General features: G+C 27.1%; 1 protein-coding gene across 1 annotated transcript in view; it reads left to right on the forward strand.

Moving 5' to 3' along the window:
- The window catches only part of LOC114121321 (protein outspread), an 83210-nt gene that overhangs the window by 19994 nt on the left and 43738 nt on the right, over positions 1-19478 (forward strand). Inside the window, 1 exon segment of the mRNA XM_027983590.2 lies at positions 12486-12551. Coding sequence (XP_027839391.2) covers positions 12486-12551 — 66 coding nt within the window.

Raw genomic sequence — 19478 nt, forward strand, 5'->3', positions numbered from 1 at the left:
ATACAAGAAATACATTTTTTTAGTCTCGCAGTTCTATATCCATTGTGATCAGTATATATTCCCTGAGTTTTCATTGTTGTACTGGCGTAAACAATAAACCATGTATTCACGCAACTCCTCTGGTGATACCAAAATACGGTACACTACCCTGTCATCATCTTTGATATTATATATAGGTACTCACGCAGAAGATGCGCGCCCCCTACACCACTTAAGACAACACGCACACCCTGTATAGTAAATATAATAATATAATATACATTACTCGGTATGGCGTATATATATTTATACGACGTAATACGTATACACTTCTTGTTCGTTGTTGTATTCCTATACCCGGAGTAAGATAGAAACAGGATGGGTATACGTGTTCGTCACGTAGTATTGTTATTAACGGAAGACGACCGTAGTTGAAAAAATTAACGGTCAAAAAATAAGGAAAATAATACATGTGATGAAAAAAAAAACACCAAACACGGATAGTGGCTGGAGTCAAAGACAACGACAGCGACGACGAAGACGACGTGACTTCGGTCGTCAGTCAACCCGAACAAGCACGTAACAGATGATCTTTTTTTCATATTTATAATCACACAATATATCATATTATATCGTTCCTTTATATATATTTCGTTGTTGATGAATTTATATTTTAAAAATGATATAAATTTACTGAGTATTCATATTTCTATCTCATTTTCGCATACCATTTGCAGCAATAGAAATAATACATATCTTATTATAGCCAAATATATCCCGTACATGATATATTATTTATTTTATTAATTTTAGTAAGATTTTTATGTTTAAAATTGTATATCTTTATGCACTATTTTTAATCAAATATGTTTTTTTTTATTTATATAAGAATTTATTGTATTATTTTTCTTTATGATTTCTAAAATCGGTTGATAAGAGTAAAAACTAGTTAAAATAATTTTTTTAATATTTTCTATTATTTGAATTTGTTCGCATACAAAAACGAGGATTTTCCGTTGGAATAGATGTTATTGGTGTTTCTTTCTGGTAAGTTTTCTGACTAGAGCATCTTTTGACAAATATCACATCTTCGAGTTGGAATCGAGTTGCATCCCGTTTGTTTTTCCTCTTTTAATATGACGTAATATACAACAACGCCCTTTATTTAGTGAGTGTGTATGTGTGTACGTAGGATTTTTCTTCTTCATCATTGGACATATATAATAATAATAGTAACATGCAATACAATAATAATGATCGGTATACGCGGGAACGACGCATTGTCTTTTCGAGTAGGCGTTGCTGGAAGGACAGTGTGCGGTGCGTGCCTTCTCGACAAAACGCGTACACATATTATCATACGCCGCCGGTCGAACAGTCGTCGTCGTCAAATAATTGTATATACCTAATATAATATATTATATAGGTACATCGATGTTACCAAATGAGGATGGTTCGCGTGCACATAGGGCATATATGCTATGGACGGGTGGGAAACGTCATCATCGTCGTTATGTGCATTTCGCATTGTTGCGCCGTGTGGGCTAGACTAGGCCACGTGCCGAGCCCCCCTTTTTTGGCATTCGGCGTGTGACGAAGGCCAGATCCACACCGGATAAATATTTATAGATCAATATAAATAATACAATGATGTTGAAATCAAATGACGTTGACTATTATATTAAAGATTTAAATACGTATGCGCGCCATAGAAACGTTAAGCTTCTATACAACAATTGTTGTTACTGCCGACATTATATACCATATTGTATCATGAGAACCCTACTGTTTCAACAATTTTTATTAGAAAAGTTGGCTGAAATGGATGGAATTCATTGGCTAATCTAAAGATTGACCGAATTGTAAGACCTAATATACTCATAGTTTGAAAGGTAGATATTACTTTAATAATATGTTAAACTCTACTTTTAGCTTACATATCTACATACACTATCTATTAAAATTATAATGAATAATTATATTCAATATATAAGTACCCTGCAGTCGTCAACAGGTTTACTGAATTCAGTAAAAAGTACATACATACTAATATAATATTACGTATGTTCTGTGAAACGTAAAAATACATGCCACATCACGCAGCTTACACCGATAATTTAGTATTTTACATATTGGTATTCGTAGAAAAATGAAGAACCTATAGTTATAATATATTAATTATAGGTAGATGTTTGTAAAGGTTAGTACGTTGTAATAAAATAGATTTTTTTTTGTAACGCGAATTAAAGTACACAAAAATACTTAACTAATATATTAATTATACTATCTACTATTTTCTATATATAATATTATCTATATTCTATACAACTATAAGGTGACTCATATCATATTATTCGTTAATTTTCTCCTTTATACCCGAAAAACAGAGTGACATCGTGTTTAATCGAAGTTTATAGTTGTTTATATGCCTGTATAAACTTATAATAGTGTGATGCAGATAATAATATATAATACAATAGTCATGTAGAATCAAGGTTCGATCGGTGCAATAGCTGCATTATTATCATGTATATTGGCGCGTACCTACCTATATACGTATTTTTATTTATTTATTTTTTTAATCATACTATATCGTTACACCTGCGTATGTGCATTTTATGTATGACACGAATATAATGACTTATCGATTTGACCGTGTGCAGCGGCAGAGCAGAGCTGGTGGAAAGGAAACATGTAGGTATAGTATAGCTATACTTTCACTGTACGCGCTCAGGATAAGAGACCTTCGGCGGCCGCTTGATTTAATCGCGATTTCTGCATAAAACGCGGAAAATGCGTGTAATAGTCAAAATGCTATGAAAAAAATGCGTTGAAATATGCATAGTGTGTGCATACATACAAGTATAAACCCATGGAATTGTGGTATTTTCATTTTACTGCGGCCAGCATGCTGAGCACGTCTTGAATACTATCAGAACCGTTCAGCGAACTGATAAATTTGAATCATACATCTTTTAATCTTGGTCAGAATAGTAGTATAAATGCCAAATGAAGCATTTGTATTGAGATGAGTTCATTATTATATGTTGTATATATAGTTAATAATTTATACGTTATGGTTATGATGTTAAACCAGTACCAATTTGGAATTTGACTATATATATTAATGTTTTTATCGCAGTATCGCAATTTACTTAGATGTTTAATAATACTGCAGGTATTTATAAGTGAAACGACGATTTTTCACACACATAAAACTTATCCCGTGACGTATACATTTATTTACACGTATGAAGGATAAATACTGCAATAACATCGTGAATAGAACATAATATTATCGTTCGAAATATTAACGAGTAGACTGCAGTCGTGGTAGTACACTCGCGTATATCTAGGTATGTATTAAATATTAATGCGTATTGCAGTACGGTTGCAAGTCTCGTCGAACTGATTCATCATTTTAACCGCTAGATTTTATGTTGTGTAATACTTCAAGCAATCAGGCCAGCATTGTTTTTGAATCAGCGTTGTAAAAATAAGTTATACGCTGTATATAACATGACGTGGCGTATGGTATTGATGATTTCTTTTAAATGTATTTTGAAATTTAGTAATTCCAATTTGCTATTGTAACACGTAAAATGAATATTCTTATAATTGGACTTAACTAGCCAGGTGTCGATGTTCTTTAGGTGTTTTTTTCTGTACTTTGCTCGTATATCATACGTTTACACTATATTACCGACGTTAAGGACAGCCGCCTGAAGTGGATTTATCCGTCAAGTAACCTGTCATCAGATCGTACCCATAAAATCATACATTCATTAAATTTGCTTGGGATTTTTTTCGCACTTGGTATTTCAAACTTAAACGTTTTTCCGAGTCATCACGCCTTATAGCCAAAGTATTTTATATTGTATTTCATCGACCTTGATACTAGTTTGGTGTTGTGTTATTATACTAACAATTTGTTAACGATTTTGTAACGCACGATTCGTTCACGTTTTATTGTTGTTATAATTTTTTTTTCAAACCGGTAATTAAAGTGTAATTTGCCCTGAGCCAACAGGCAGTGGTGTCCATAACATTATAGTAGTAAAGGTAACATGTATTTAATATGTCCTTGAAAATTCAGATAAACTTTGATGATACACACGTATATCTTTTTTTCTGTAATACCAGAATTGTTACAGGGTTTTTTAAATATTTATTTTACATTAAAACTATTGGGTTAACTACACTTTCGTATTGGGCTCTAATTTTCTTGTAACCTATTTAAACTATATATATATATATATATACTGTATTTGAAAAAAACTTTATTACTTTATTGTTTTATTCAAAATAATAATGTTATGAATAAAATGGATAAAAAGAAATATCTAGTTGTTTAATGTTTTTCATATTATGATATATGACAATCAATACTAAGAAATTATAACTCATATTGTATACACTATATATTTCATAATTGTCAATTGATTATTTGATAAACTGATACATTTTTAGTTATTATAATTAAAATAATCTAAATTTTTATTATTTAAAATATATTACATATGCGCGAATTTTAAAAGATACTAAAAATGAATAGGTAATGTAAGAGTATTATATTTATTATTATACCTATATTATGAGAAAAAATAATAAGTATAAGTATAAAAATTATTATTATTCACTTTATTTTTAACCGATGCTTTTAATTACATTAATATATTAGTATTTTATGTATGCTATTATAAGTTAGATCTAATCAACAACAAGGTATAAATATTTAAATGAATTCTAGTTCTCACGTTTCATGTATATATAATTTAAATAATTTAAAAAGTATTTTATTCTATTGTATAGATCGGTATATATAACTTCATAAGTTCGAAATTAAACTTGAAAAGACATTTTTTTGATCTAGGAATATACCTTTTTATTATTAGCACGATTTATATATTTTATATTTTTTTACAAAATATTATTATTATAAACAAAATTTTCGAAAAAAATGTTATTTATCATTATCACTATCAAATTTTAAGTTGTTTTACTTTTTTAAATGATTTATTTTTGATTTTATATTGCTGCCTAATCAGAATATTTTGATACATTTAAGTTATATTTATATTTCTAATGATAAGTTAATCAGTTATAGTTTATAAGTATTTAAAGTTTACTGATGATAACTAATGAACTGAGCTTTAGAAATTTAGTTTTTATGCATCGAAATAGTCAGAAAAATATTTTGGTGTGGAATTCAAAATTTAAAATATTATTATTTAAAAATTAAAAATAATTACGATAAAAATTTTTCATTTTTTAAATCTTATTGTTTTACAATTAGATCAAATTATGTAAAATTGTAATTTCAAAATATTTAGCGTAGACTCTAAAACAGATCATCTTATGCTGCAATCGAATAAACTTATATTTTATGGGTAAGATTAAAATGAAGAAATACTTTTGAGATTATTTGTGACAATAATAAATTGATAAACCAAACAAATAGATACAAGTTAATAGAACATATTATAAAGTTCAATAAAATAATTATGTAATTTACATATTAAATTTGCCAATATAGCTGTTCATTAGTATAGATAATTATTTTAATTCCATACTGTTACAATAAATTATTGTGCAGACAACTGTTAATTTCAATAAAATAATGTCAGCTATATTTGTAATTAATACTAAGTATCTATGCTATATATTACACTATGTATATTGTATAAGTGACCTTCAAATTTATGATCAAATCGATTCTTTTTAAATTTATATTTATTCATTCGATATTACTTTATTCGTTCACGTTATTAATATAAGTTATTGCTTGTTATCAATATTATGAAAATAACCCAAAGTTATCTTTCTTATTCTATGGAAGATGTTAGAATTATATATACGTGTACATAATATTGTCATAAAATTGTTTTATTATGTTTTAATTCCATGTGTTTAAATTTGCATTTATAATAATATTAGTATGTAGGCGTGACGAGTTCAAGATGAGAGTGGGAAATAATAGTTACAATTTATAATAATAAGTAGGTCGGAGGCAGATTGCGTTAAATTTGATTTTCATATACCTTAAGGAGTGCTTGAAAACGGAAGTCATATAGCTGGGAAAAGCGAGATTAATCGGTGTGAATGATAATAATTAGGTCATATATAATATATATACATTACACATATATACATATAAATATAATATCACGTGAGTTGTGTTAAAATACAGATTTACACAAACATTTAGTATATTATACTAATTTAATAGAAATAATTTAAAATAAGGAAAATCTTTATTTTTATTGACGAGTTTTATTTATTTAGTTTTAGGGATTTTTAGTATAACTTATCTAAAGAAATTCCTAAAGCTATAGATTACATTTTTGTAATATAATTTCGATTTATTATTATCAATATGTACGTATGTATAATATCTTATCTTTCTATAGTATTTTCAATAGTTAATTTCTATGTTTCAATTTTCGTAATTTTTTTCTATTGTAAAACTTTTTTTATTAAGACATGCTATATTATGCTCACTACGAATCTCCAGGGTATAACTGCAGTTTTATTATATGAATAGTAAAACCAATCAATGTAAGCGTAATTAAAATTTCAAAAAAATCAAGTCATATTTATTTTGTTGGATTAAAAGAACCGCTACTATTCTACATATCATTATAATATCTGTAGCACTGTTCGAATTTGATTACCAATACCGTAGGTACCTATATATGTATATATATAATGTAGATACAACTGCGACCTCCCGGGGACCTCTGTACAATTTCTCTGGCGTTATCAAACCAATATCATTATCGAAAACCGCATGTGTGCATAATAATGCAAGTTCACAAAAGAGGGAATATATTATGATGGTCGATTTGTTTTTTATTATTTTTATTATTTCTCTATTCTTTACTTATATGTTGGATTGACTTGACCCGTACACTCAAGTGTGTATGTGTGTGTGAATAAACAATCATCTCACTGCCAAATGGGTTCATTGTCCTCGAGTCAGCTAGTTCACATATCATAGCATGTCATAATTTTCGTCAGCCGGTTATTTGAGGTACTCTTCTTTTTTCGATTGATCGATTTATTTTTTGCTCCTGTTATAAACTTATGCACGTTGATGTAACTGCAACTTAAAAGTAATATAGGTACACTAATACATTTTTAGATTTTGAGTATATAGTGGTATAGTGTAATAATGATATAATGTTTGTTTAAAAAAATTTTTTTTTTTTTTACTTAAGTACATTTTAAGTTCTAATTTTTTTCAAAATTGGTTACATTATATACGAAAATTAACTACTTTTTTCTTAAAAATGTTAATTATTATACTACAACTCAAAAATATAATTTGTAAAGACTTTTTTTACTATTAGGAGTATTGTGTATATTATTATTTTTAATATATTAAACTGATTTTTTGTTATGAAGTATTAACTTTTAAGTTAAATACAATAATATATGATATTATATTGGTATATTACTAATAAAGAAAAATAAATAACGCAGTTTTTAAACTCTAAAGTAAATTATAAAAACATCTTCAGAAATAGAGGCTGACTGACACACCGCCTCCACTGAGAACCGTATATAATGATTTATCGCTGAAATCAAATTTAACGCATCTATTACAACAGAGTACCTTCCCCAGCATTTTTTACAATTTGAATATTTATTTTTTTAATACCAATATGGTATGCATATTTAATTAAAATAAAAATCTAACAGTTCAAATTTAAACCCATGTATATTTTTAATATTAAATTTGTACTTGTCTGTTGGAAATTATATTATATAATATATGTTAAAATAAATTACTCATAGTATAGTTTTAAAATTTGTTTTTTTAGTTCACCTAAAACAAATGTAACCATACGTAATTAATGAATAAAATATATAAATTGTGTAGTGACGTTATTTTAGTTCCGAACAAATTATATACTTTTGTGCATTATGCAGCTGTGTGTCTGTATATGACACAGTTGTTTTAAAAATTCAATCCACATGCAAATATTATCACATAGAGTATAATATGTTTACATAAAATGAGATCAGCTTGTTGGAGATTTTAATGATGTTATCGTCTCCAACTAACAATTTGAATACTTTTAGTAGATTTGGGAATTTTTCCTCGTATACAAACTTATTATTTTATATTCTCCAATATCCAATGTTTTCTGTTGTGTAATAAAGTTAAATTACTAAATTACCCAAATTTATGAATTTGTTTATGTACATTTTGTCAAAATCATATGTATAGTAAAGTAAATAAATTATAAATACCTAATTAAATAATAATATTTCATATCTACCTACATAATTTATTTATTATACTGATTCGATATTATTAAAAAACAATCAACCATATTAAATATAATATTATTATTCAAGTTAATGCATATAAAAATGCTCTTTATTCAGCTGTAGTTGCATTTTTTAAAGTATTTTAAAAGTTTTAATTTAAAACATTATTATTGTTTAATTAAGTAAGTTCATGTTAGACATGTTAATATTATATTTAATTTGTTCTTAATAAACGCGTTTCAGAACAAATGTATCATTCTTAGACATCATAATATTATTATATTGAAAATAATATGTATGCTATATTAATATTTCAAGTTAAACTAATATATTATAGGGTTATCGTTAATTCAGTTGTCACGTTATTTGAGATCATTCAAATTTATAGGTATTTAATTTTAGGATTTTCGAGGGTTCTTATGACGTGCGTTACCTTTAAGGGTTTCGGTTAGAAAATATCTTATTCATAACTTGTTGTTACAAGTAAAATGTACGATGTTCTATACATAATATGTAGGTATTATATATATATATATAATATATAATAAATATGTGTTTAATATCAAAGAAAAAAATCCATTGCAAAACTTTTTTTATCACATTCTACAGAGGTTGCAAAAAACACGAAATTGGCAAATTGCCAAGAAACATCAGTTAACTTAACTTTGATTACAAAATCGATATAGGTACTATTAAGAAACATCGTGTATCAAATTAAGAATTGAGATGTTAACAATGTTGTAATTGTGTTAACTTTGACGCTTCTATATGATATTCCGGTTTTGCTTTACCTGCATATAAAATGGCGTTCACCGTCAGTTTTAGCGAGTATTTAATACTTGTGTATAAAATAAATTATTGAAGACATTATATTTAATACATCATTTATTTAATATGTGTTAATATATTATGTATATTTTTAACAAAATCATTATGTTATGATTTGATATTAATTATAACTGTTTTAGGCAGGCCCGTAGCCACGGGGGGGGGGGGGGGGGTTGGCGAGAGGGTGTGTTGCCCCCCCTAAACCCAGTCGTTGCCCCCTCTAAAAATATAAGAAAGACATTGTTTTTATATATAATGCCCCCCCAAAAAAGTTTAATTTGCCCCACCTGAAAATTTGGTCTGGCTACGGGCCTGGTTTTAGGTAAGGTAAGAATAACCTTAAATTACCGAAAGTTTCCTCAACTGGTCTCTAAATCAGCTAGCCTAGCATTTATTTTGTTACAACAATAATACACTTGCAGTTCTTTCTTGCGTTTTATAGATAAAATTTGATTTAACATTTGTGGTTATTATAGATACGCAAGCTGTAGCCTATAAGTATGCGAGTAGGTTTTTCTTGATAGCTCAGATTTTTATTATAGTCATTACGACTAAACACAAAATGATGCTCCCCTTCCGTTCCAAGATATCCATAATATTACTAAGCTGTATTAGTCTCGAACATCCGTCCGTATGGTCCAAATGCAATGTAGGTACAATAATATATAAATATGTGACTGGGGTTACATATTAGGGCTGCTTAGTGCTTTCATACTAATATATAGGTATATGTAATACAATAAATGTATAAAGTAAATTATATAATACATATGACTTCGAGTTTTTCCTTTGTGTTTGTGTGTGTACTATGTTTTTTTTAAAAAAGTAAAAATAATGTCTTTGGTTGTTGTTGGTTACTTATTTAATATATTGTCCGACATTGCTGCACCACTGTATCGGTGAAATGTAATTGAAAATCGAATCTAATGTACAAGTACAAAATGTTAACTCGTTAATATTGGTCGTTTATTTTTATTAGTACTATAATTCTATACTTCTATACTACACAGCCAAAGCATTTTTATAGTGCTTATTAAACTTAGTTATTTTAAAATATACAGTTTAAAGTTTAACGGCAACGATATTAATGTATACACTATTACTTTGTACTCGTATTACATTTTTATTATAGTACATAATATGTCATATTAACCAATAGCTATATAATATAGCTGCTGCAAGTAACAATAATAGTTGTATACAATGAATAAGTACTTTAAATAAACTCCCCACTTGAATATATTTTACGTATTTTATATTTTTTTACAATAATAAGTAATTTAGTCATATTTTAAAAACACCATTGAGTTATACTAACTATTTGATTATATTTTATTATTTCAATGACTCGTTTCAAACTTACCTATTATATATTTGTGTAAGAGTTATTTTTTTAATATTTAAATACATTATATAATATGTTAGTATTTGATAAAATATATGTATTATATAAACAATAAACTATTATTATAGCATGCTATAATGCTGTTTATTATTGATTTTAAGATTATAAAATGTATGTAAAATCAAACACCTATCGCTAATAAAAGATTAAATAATAATTATAATATTCTTTTAACCAAATATAATATAATATATATATTTATAGGTAATCTACTGTAAAATATAATTAAATTTATAATTTTAAGTTAAAACATTTCATTAAAATGTGAAGCACCTGGAATTGCTTATTATTAATTTATACATTTATTATACATATAAAATATATTTAGATGCAAAGTTTTAACGTTCTTTTTTTAAAAAAAAATTACTCATTTGTAGTTATATTAAACAACTACATATATGATAGTGAACAATTAGTTATATTTTTATTTTCAATAACTCGTTGTTTCATTTCCGGAACTTCAGTCACGTCTTACGGTCTTCTGAACACTTGACAATATTTTCAACGTTAATAGTGTGGTGTTGTTGCACATAAGAGCATATACGAATAATAATAATAGTATATTATATACATCATTCACCTTCGTTTCTTAAACACTATCATTTTATTTGACCACAATAAGATAACTAGTCCTTTTACTGTGCCACGATAACATATATAACGTGGTAAAGGTAATTAGTACACTGGCGTTCCGCTCCTTAAGTACACGCAATTATCCTCATTTTATAATACAGAGAAATCGACCACTCAGCTTTACTCACGTGTTGCCAAATCATAATTATAGAACAGTGCGAAGTATAAGAACTATAAAATCTCATTATTAAGCAAGTGTTTTCCCATAGAATTTTACCCGAGCTGTAATAAACACGAAAAATACGTAGTTAATATGTTATGTTTTATATTATGTATGAAAAACTACACTGAGTTAGTTATTTGTACATTTGCGGCGTCGTTTGTGCATTCGGAAAATGTGAATAATTACCTCCGGTGTTTTCGGTTATCCATAAAAATAAAAACGTATGAACTTTGAGATTAAGAGTATAGTGTAGTAAATATTAATATTATTATTTTTATTTTTCATAAATCTAACATACATATATTAATGTACTATATAAATGAAATTATTTTATAAATACCATTTTTTTTAATATTGTATTTTAATTTATATTATAATATATCGATTATACTTATACCATTGAATCCTACCGGCTGCTGTGTCATATTTTTGATAATGTACATATTATATGGATGAACGCGGTGATCACTAATCTAGCCATAATACCTACCTAATATTCCTACAAGTATAAGTAGATATCCATCACATTCAAACCGACGAGGTTAGATTAATATTATAATATTATTATTACCGATTCTGACGTGTCTTAGGAAAAAAAATATAATCATATTGAATGCACTTGATTGAGATTCAGCGATATTTGACCCGTCGTTCCTTTGCAGACTCCTGCATGAGTATAATACACAGTATGTATATTGTATATAGTACGTATACTATACAGTCTTCACTCGCCTTCGCTTTGCATGAGACTCGTCTATCACTGCAGTGTATTGTTATAAGAGTATCGAATGATTTGGTGTTTCTTTTCAGCGTTTACCTAGCCTAACGGTATTTGGTTAGGCACCTACGTAGGTACGTTCCCTAAGGACCGAATTTGACACCATTATCTCCAATCTATTAATTTTGCGTGTGAATAACTGCACGTGATATTGATTCAAACATTGTAGTGTTGTACATTTGTACCCATTGCAACATTGATCGAGATCCAATAGATTACCTTAAATATTATAATAATCATTTAACAATGAACCCCTGATTAAAAAAATAAAGTTCGATCTGAAAGATTAAATATTAAAAACTTAAACTCAAACTATTAATACTTTTTTTTTTTTTTTTTACTTAAAAACATAAGCAAATAAATTTGAGTTAAACTCAAGAATATAGTAATCACATAATTATATCTTGTTTTTTTTTTAGAGATGGCAGAGAAGGTGGTTCGTGCTATTCGACGACGGAGAACTGATTTATTCGCTGGACGAACACGTGAGTGTTTCTATACTTAAACGTATCTCATATAGGCCACAAAACGTGTGAGCTCATTGCGAGTTTTTATTTATAATGGTTTCCATATGGTCTGCGACAGCTGGAGAAATTGTTGGCATTGTCCGGGGCTTTATATACACACATGTATATGTATGTAATATGTAGCGTATTTATAGACATGCTGTCGTTCGTGTTATAAACCCTGCAGCAATAAGTACCCATGATTCACTCATTTATATGATCTAACATTACGAGGTTTTCTTCACTTCTTAGATGTAAAAAAAAAAAAAATGTTCATATAATTACCTAATCAAGCAGAAACCCCGAAATAAAAAAATATTTTTATGTGCTCATATTTCCAATTCACTTACTCAAACTTATAAAATCATTAAACATGTATTAGATTTTTTGAGTATGAATAATTTTTAACATGGTAATAGTATGCCATATAGATTACGGTGTTGCTTTTTACTGTTAAGAATATAGTTGTCTGAAAACAAACACAGCTAAAAAATTAATATTTATAGTAAATTAATTTTAAAAAACGTATAGGAATTGTTTTTAGTTCTAAGAATCTTAATAGCAGCATTAACAGTATGAAAATAAATATTTGTAGGTATACGATAAAATAAATTTATTTCACATGGTTTATATAAGATTGTATAGTGTTATGATATTTAACAGAGTTCTCATGTATTTAATACTATTTGCAGTATTAGATTTAAATATATTATGTTATAATGATTAGTCATTCTTTAATTATTAGTCTATAATATTAACTTTATTTTAAATTGTTTTCATGAAATATTTTTAATAACTTGTTTGTAAGATACTCATTATACATCGCTTGCGCTTATACTGTTTACTTATTCAAAAGTAATTTAATTTTAATTTTATTGTAACAAAAAATAATTAAATTCTAGAAGCTATTTTGCATTTGTATTATATCTTAACATTAATTAAAAACATTCCGGTTGAAACAAAGTTATATTGAATAAAAAAGAAATGTTATAATATTGACGAAAAATATAGGTATATACCTACATAAATCGTAGTTACAGTTGTAGATAGTTGAAACGTTGTGGTTTAAAATGCGTATACTATGTTAAAAATTAATCAATCGTGGTCACTGGTTAATGCAGTTGACCTTGTTGCAGTCTGAATAACGTCGATACGTCAATATGACATCCGATCTCAAATATATATAATGCATAATATATGAATATACAACCACCCATACAGGAAATTAAAAATAAAAATGGTGTAATTAAAATTTCATACAATATAGCCGGTGCCTATTCTATAAAATAAGTGCATTATTCTGTAACTACGGCCGACGCAATCAGACGCGCGTCGATTAGAATTTAGGATAATATTCCTAATTATTAATAATAAAATATTAACGAAGTATGTCCTGTATAAAGGTGTAAGGTGCCTATATTCCAAGTAGAGTATATGTATAACAAATTAGTATTGTATCCCGGACATCCGTGCAGCAATCTATTATGTAGGTATTATTGTGGTTTTGGCGACGGTAACAGGGAGGCTAATCGATTTGAAACGCGTATAATGTATTATTACGTCTTAAATCGTTGATATATTATATGTGTATGAATGTATGATCCAGATCCCTGTATTGTGCGCGCAGCACAGAAAACCATATATATTACTAATTTTGTAGATCCCCCTGCAGTGTCCGTGCACACTGAATGGCTCGATGTTCACTATAATATCAAATAATAAAAAATACCCCTATTAACTATAAAATGTATGCCATAACTGTCGTGATCTATATACATGCGTGTTATAACGATTTAAGGGTGAACACTGCGCGTGATTGTTGAGGAATGCGTATATCCGTCTATATAGTTCGCCAATAATATAATCGTAAACTACAGGGCCGATCAACGGTGCAGCGCGATCGTCGTCTTTTCACTATTTCACGATTAATCTCAATCTCTATACATCTACATCTCGTACCATATCTACCCCGTCGGCTATTCGGTCGTCGCCGACATCGTTTACCCGAAAATCATCATCGTCGTGGTGGGATACATAATATATATTGTTATTATTATTATCCGTACACACATCGGATAATATAATAATATTATTATACAAACATTCACCTGGCCCGATGGAGGTCGTATCCCAAGGTCATCTACCTTGTGTGCCGAGCGTCGTCGTATATGTATGCGCACTAACTCCTCGTCGTCGGCCCGGGCCCCGACCGCATTCCCTCACACATATGCGTGTCCGCGTTCACGTGTGTATGTGTTGTGTATGCGAGTGTGTGTGACGAGATGTGCCGCCGCCCGCCACACTCACACACACACGCATATTTACGTCTTTCGATCGCGCCCGCCGCCGCGTTGTGCGTTGTCCGGACGTTTAACAGCAGACGAATCTGGATAATAATATAGAATTTGTAGGCAAAAGAAACAATAATCGATTTATTGCAATTTTTTTTTTCTTTAGAAGATGTCTCACTATAATAATAGGTATATAATATTTAGTATTGATTCTGTTACAAACGTACAACATACCTACATACATATAATACACATATAGTTTGAATTCAGCAGATCCAATCCTGTGTTATTAACTTTAATATTAAAGTGAATATTGGCCTATTATGAAATTATAAGGTAAAGACACTATTTGTACTTTTAATTTTTGGTTGTTATAATTTTTTAAGCCAAGAAAATGTAAAATATAAAAATACTTATTTACTTGTATATATCGTACTTGCCTAAGTTTGATAACAGGTCAATTCAAATATTAAATCGTGTTGTGTGTAATAATTTATAGAATATTTTCGCGTTTTTAAGATCATAACAATATTGTTTAATGCTATTTAGTCTGTATTATATACCTTATATCCTTTATATCTTTTTAATGAATTATCGTTCAGTATTTCGTTGGCTAATACGTCAAATATACACATGTTTATAAGTAGGTACATATGGTATACTATAATAAAATACCTTGAATAACTTTATTTGTTCGATAAACTAAAATATATTAATATTACTTATTATGAAAATTTCAATTTGTCCTAAATTTTTAAATCTCAAACTACGGTATATTATATTTCATTACTTTAATGCAACCTCAATATTATATCGAGTATTAATTATATTATTATAAGCCGTGTCGTTACTTATGTTTATCGCTCCCTATTATATTATATCGATTTGAAGTATTTTATTATAACACTATGTATTATATATAGGCGACCCTTAGTCTGTATCTGATATAGTAAGGCGCCATCACCACCTTATTGTGTGACCAAATGTAAAATAACATAGCGTTAATCAAAAAATAAAAAAAATACACCGGTATGTCTTTATTATAACCACATTCATTGCTGTATTACGGTTTATAATTATGTAGGGTGCTTCGTACTACCAAACTATATTATTCGTTTTTATACTAAAAAAACGTGAATTTATCTTTATCTTTTTAACACGCGATAAATCGTAAAAAAAATGTGTAAACCACCCGCCCTGTAAACAATATTATAGTATATAATATGACTATAGGATCTTGGGGTGTGTATTTCACTGTATTTGTTCACCGCTAAACGTTGTTTTTTTATTTAGGCTATATTTTAAGTCGTATGATCACGAATATTTACATAAGTAATTATTTAACCTTCTACTTTTTGTGTTTTATATTTATAATATAACACTGACACGCAGAAGTAGATAATATATGACTTATTACAAATCACTGAAAACGTCACTTTTTATAGCTATTATCTAGGTACTAGATATTATTATTCGAGTAAACAATAATACTTTTTGACTTATATTATGTTATAAGATAATCATTATAACTACAATATCATATAATATAAAATGATTTTTTTTTTATAGTGGTAATCATATATATTTCACAACGTTTTTCGTTTATGATATTTTAAATCTGCTGTTTTGAAATTTTATTTAATCTTATTATTGCATATTTCTGTATCAATTTAACAAATAACATTAAAAATATATCAATATACAACGATTTTTAAACTAACGACGCAAATTAGCAGTTAGTCAGAATTTTGTTGATACCTTGATAGTATACTTAGATATGCATACTACTATCATGCTTATATATATATACTTACAACATTATTATGATATGTGTTTGTAAGTTGTCAAAAAATATGTTCATTTAAATATAATTATAGTTGGGACTGGTAAACAAAAACTGTAAAAATTACATAAAAAACTTGATTATAATATACAATACATTTTTAAAACAATATATGGACAATATGAAAAATATCTAAGTACCTAATTAACCTAATAAACGGTTAATTATTAATTATTTTACATTAATATACAATGGCGAAAAGATATTATAAATTATCAAAAATAAGCTCATATTTAATTAAAATATATGAACATTTGAATTAATTAAATACATTTATATACACATAGCTATTAAAATTAAACTGGGTGTAGTTGAGTATAACAACAATATCAAAGATAGTTATAGAATTAGCAAGACAACAAAAAAATATTTGTCATTAATTATTTTTAAACACTAAAATGTTTAAAATATTAAATTCAACCTCAATTATGATATTTAATAACGATATTCGAAGAAATTGTGCTTTTAACATTTAATTTACGGTCTAATAAATATATTTTTTAAGGCTATACACAAAATTGTTGAAATTGACCAGACTAGCTAATTGTCGGTTTAGAATTTACCGTTTGCTTGAAATTGCTGTGTCTTAATAAACGTTTAACATCAATAAGAACTCATCTAAACAAATATGTATTATTATGTTCTTCAAATTTCGATAGGCTATTATATATTATGTTTGATTAATATAATAGTGTCTTTCATATAAAAAATAAATAATTAAAATATTGTTACCTAACTAAACTACTCTTATAAGTCTTTCGTTCTCAAACATGAAAAGTTTTTTAAAACAAATATGTAAATAAAAATATCTATTGAAAATCTTATTATTATTTTATTTTAATAACAAATTATGTGAAACATAACTGTAAACTTGTAAAGTTATGATATTTATTACTTAAAAATGAAACATACTTCTTCACTAATCATTTGTACCATTTAACATAAGGTTGTTTAGAAATATAATTAGTACACACCTGACTAGTGTGATATTAATAAAACTGTAATAATTATATTTAATTTAAAAAGTACATTATACTATTAGTCTAATCTATTTATTATATTCTTTAAGTATTTTACCAAGAAGTCATTAAGAAGTGATATGTATTAAAAAAACAATATTTAGAATTTCAACATACCTGCAGCTGTGGTATACATAGTTGAAATCGAAACTCATAACTTTTTCCGAAGTAAGAGCGTTTTCGACACGGTCTATATATATGTGAAATAGTGAAATAGCGTGGTGTCTTGCGTTATCCTCTTTATCTGATTAAAACCTCAACATTTCGGTTCGTCGACTAATTTCCTTCGTTTCGCTCATATATATTTTACCACATTTTCTTGTTAGTTATAAATTTATAATACCAATATTATAACGATGTTCAATTATGTGAAATGTGAATATAAAAAACAAGTGATACAAGTACGTCATAGTAGTAGCAGAGTTAAAATTGTCAACTTGACGTTTTCACTTTCTCGAAATTTAAAGCACAACTTATATATGTATTTAAAGAGAGAGTACCTAATATATATTTTGCTTAATTATTATTGGTAGTAATAATTTTAGTTTTTACTAAAACAGGTTAATTGCAATGTATTTGAGCAACGTAAGTTATCTTACAGAGAATTGGTATAAGTCTTTCAACTATTACGTAATATATATTTCTTTCATTTGAAAATATGTGTTGGCTAGCAATGTATAAATAATACTTTTATTTTGTATTAAGATAAATGGTTGAACAGTTACACAAAATAAATTTTCGAATTATCGAAAAATGATTCAAATACTCAGATAATATTATTTTTATTTTATTTTATTTTTTACCTAATACGAGTACACATATTTTTAAGTTTAAATAAAATATTTACTACAGTCATACATTAGTTATTAATACTCTTTATTATAATATTTTGTATACATACAAATATACTTTATTGATGCTATATTATACATTTACATTATATGGTAATAACAAAAATCTATAATATCAAGTTTTTCGCGTTCATGCTAAATTTCATGTTTTTAATGACCACTAGCCAGGTTTGTAAATTATAAATTTAAAACATTTCTTTTCGAAAAGAGTATTAAAATCTAAAAAAAATATTAAAAAAACAAATTCAGAATTAAATAATAATATTCAAACACACACAAAAAATAAATAAATTATATTGTATAAATATTAAATACTTATATACAAATACTTTACACGTTCGGTATACTCAACTTAAAATTATATTTGATCTAAAATAAGGAACTTTTCCCCAAGTTGTACATAGTAATTTACCATTGTATACAATCATTGATTTTACAAATTGAATTTGCTATTTTTATAATAGACAATTAGTTATGTAAAAAATACAATTTTTCAAGTTTGAATTTCCAATAAGTGAATGATCTATGGTTTTTATAATACAAAAATTAATATTAAATATGACCATTGTATATCGATAGTAGGTATGTATCTATAGACTATATTTTATTATAAAGATACGTGATAGGTCAACTATAGTATATTATGCTCACAGGCTAAGTCAACATATACATTATCATAAAACAAATTAAATAACTATAATTTAATGAGAACATCATGACTGAATTAAGAATTTGACGTTTTTTTAAATTCTTAGAATTTATTGTACTGTAATGTTCAAGTATTTATTATTTTATAATTCGATAATTATTATCTTAAATCAATATTACACTATGATTGAATATAATAATAATATACGGCTTGTCATTGTTTTTTTTTTTTTTTGTAAGTTGATTGTGTTTTA

Source organism: Aphis gossypii, chromosome 1, assembly GCF_020184175.1.
Source record: "Aphis gossypii isolate Hap1 chromosome 1, ASM2018417v2, whole genome shotgun sequence".
NCBI lineage: Eukaryota > Metazoa > Arthropoda > Insecta > Hemiptera > Aphididae > Aphis > Aphis gossypii.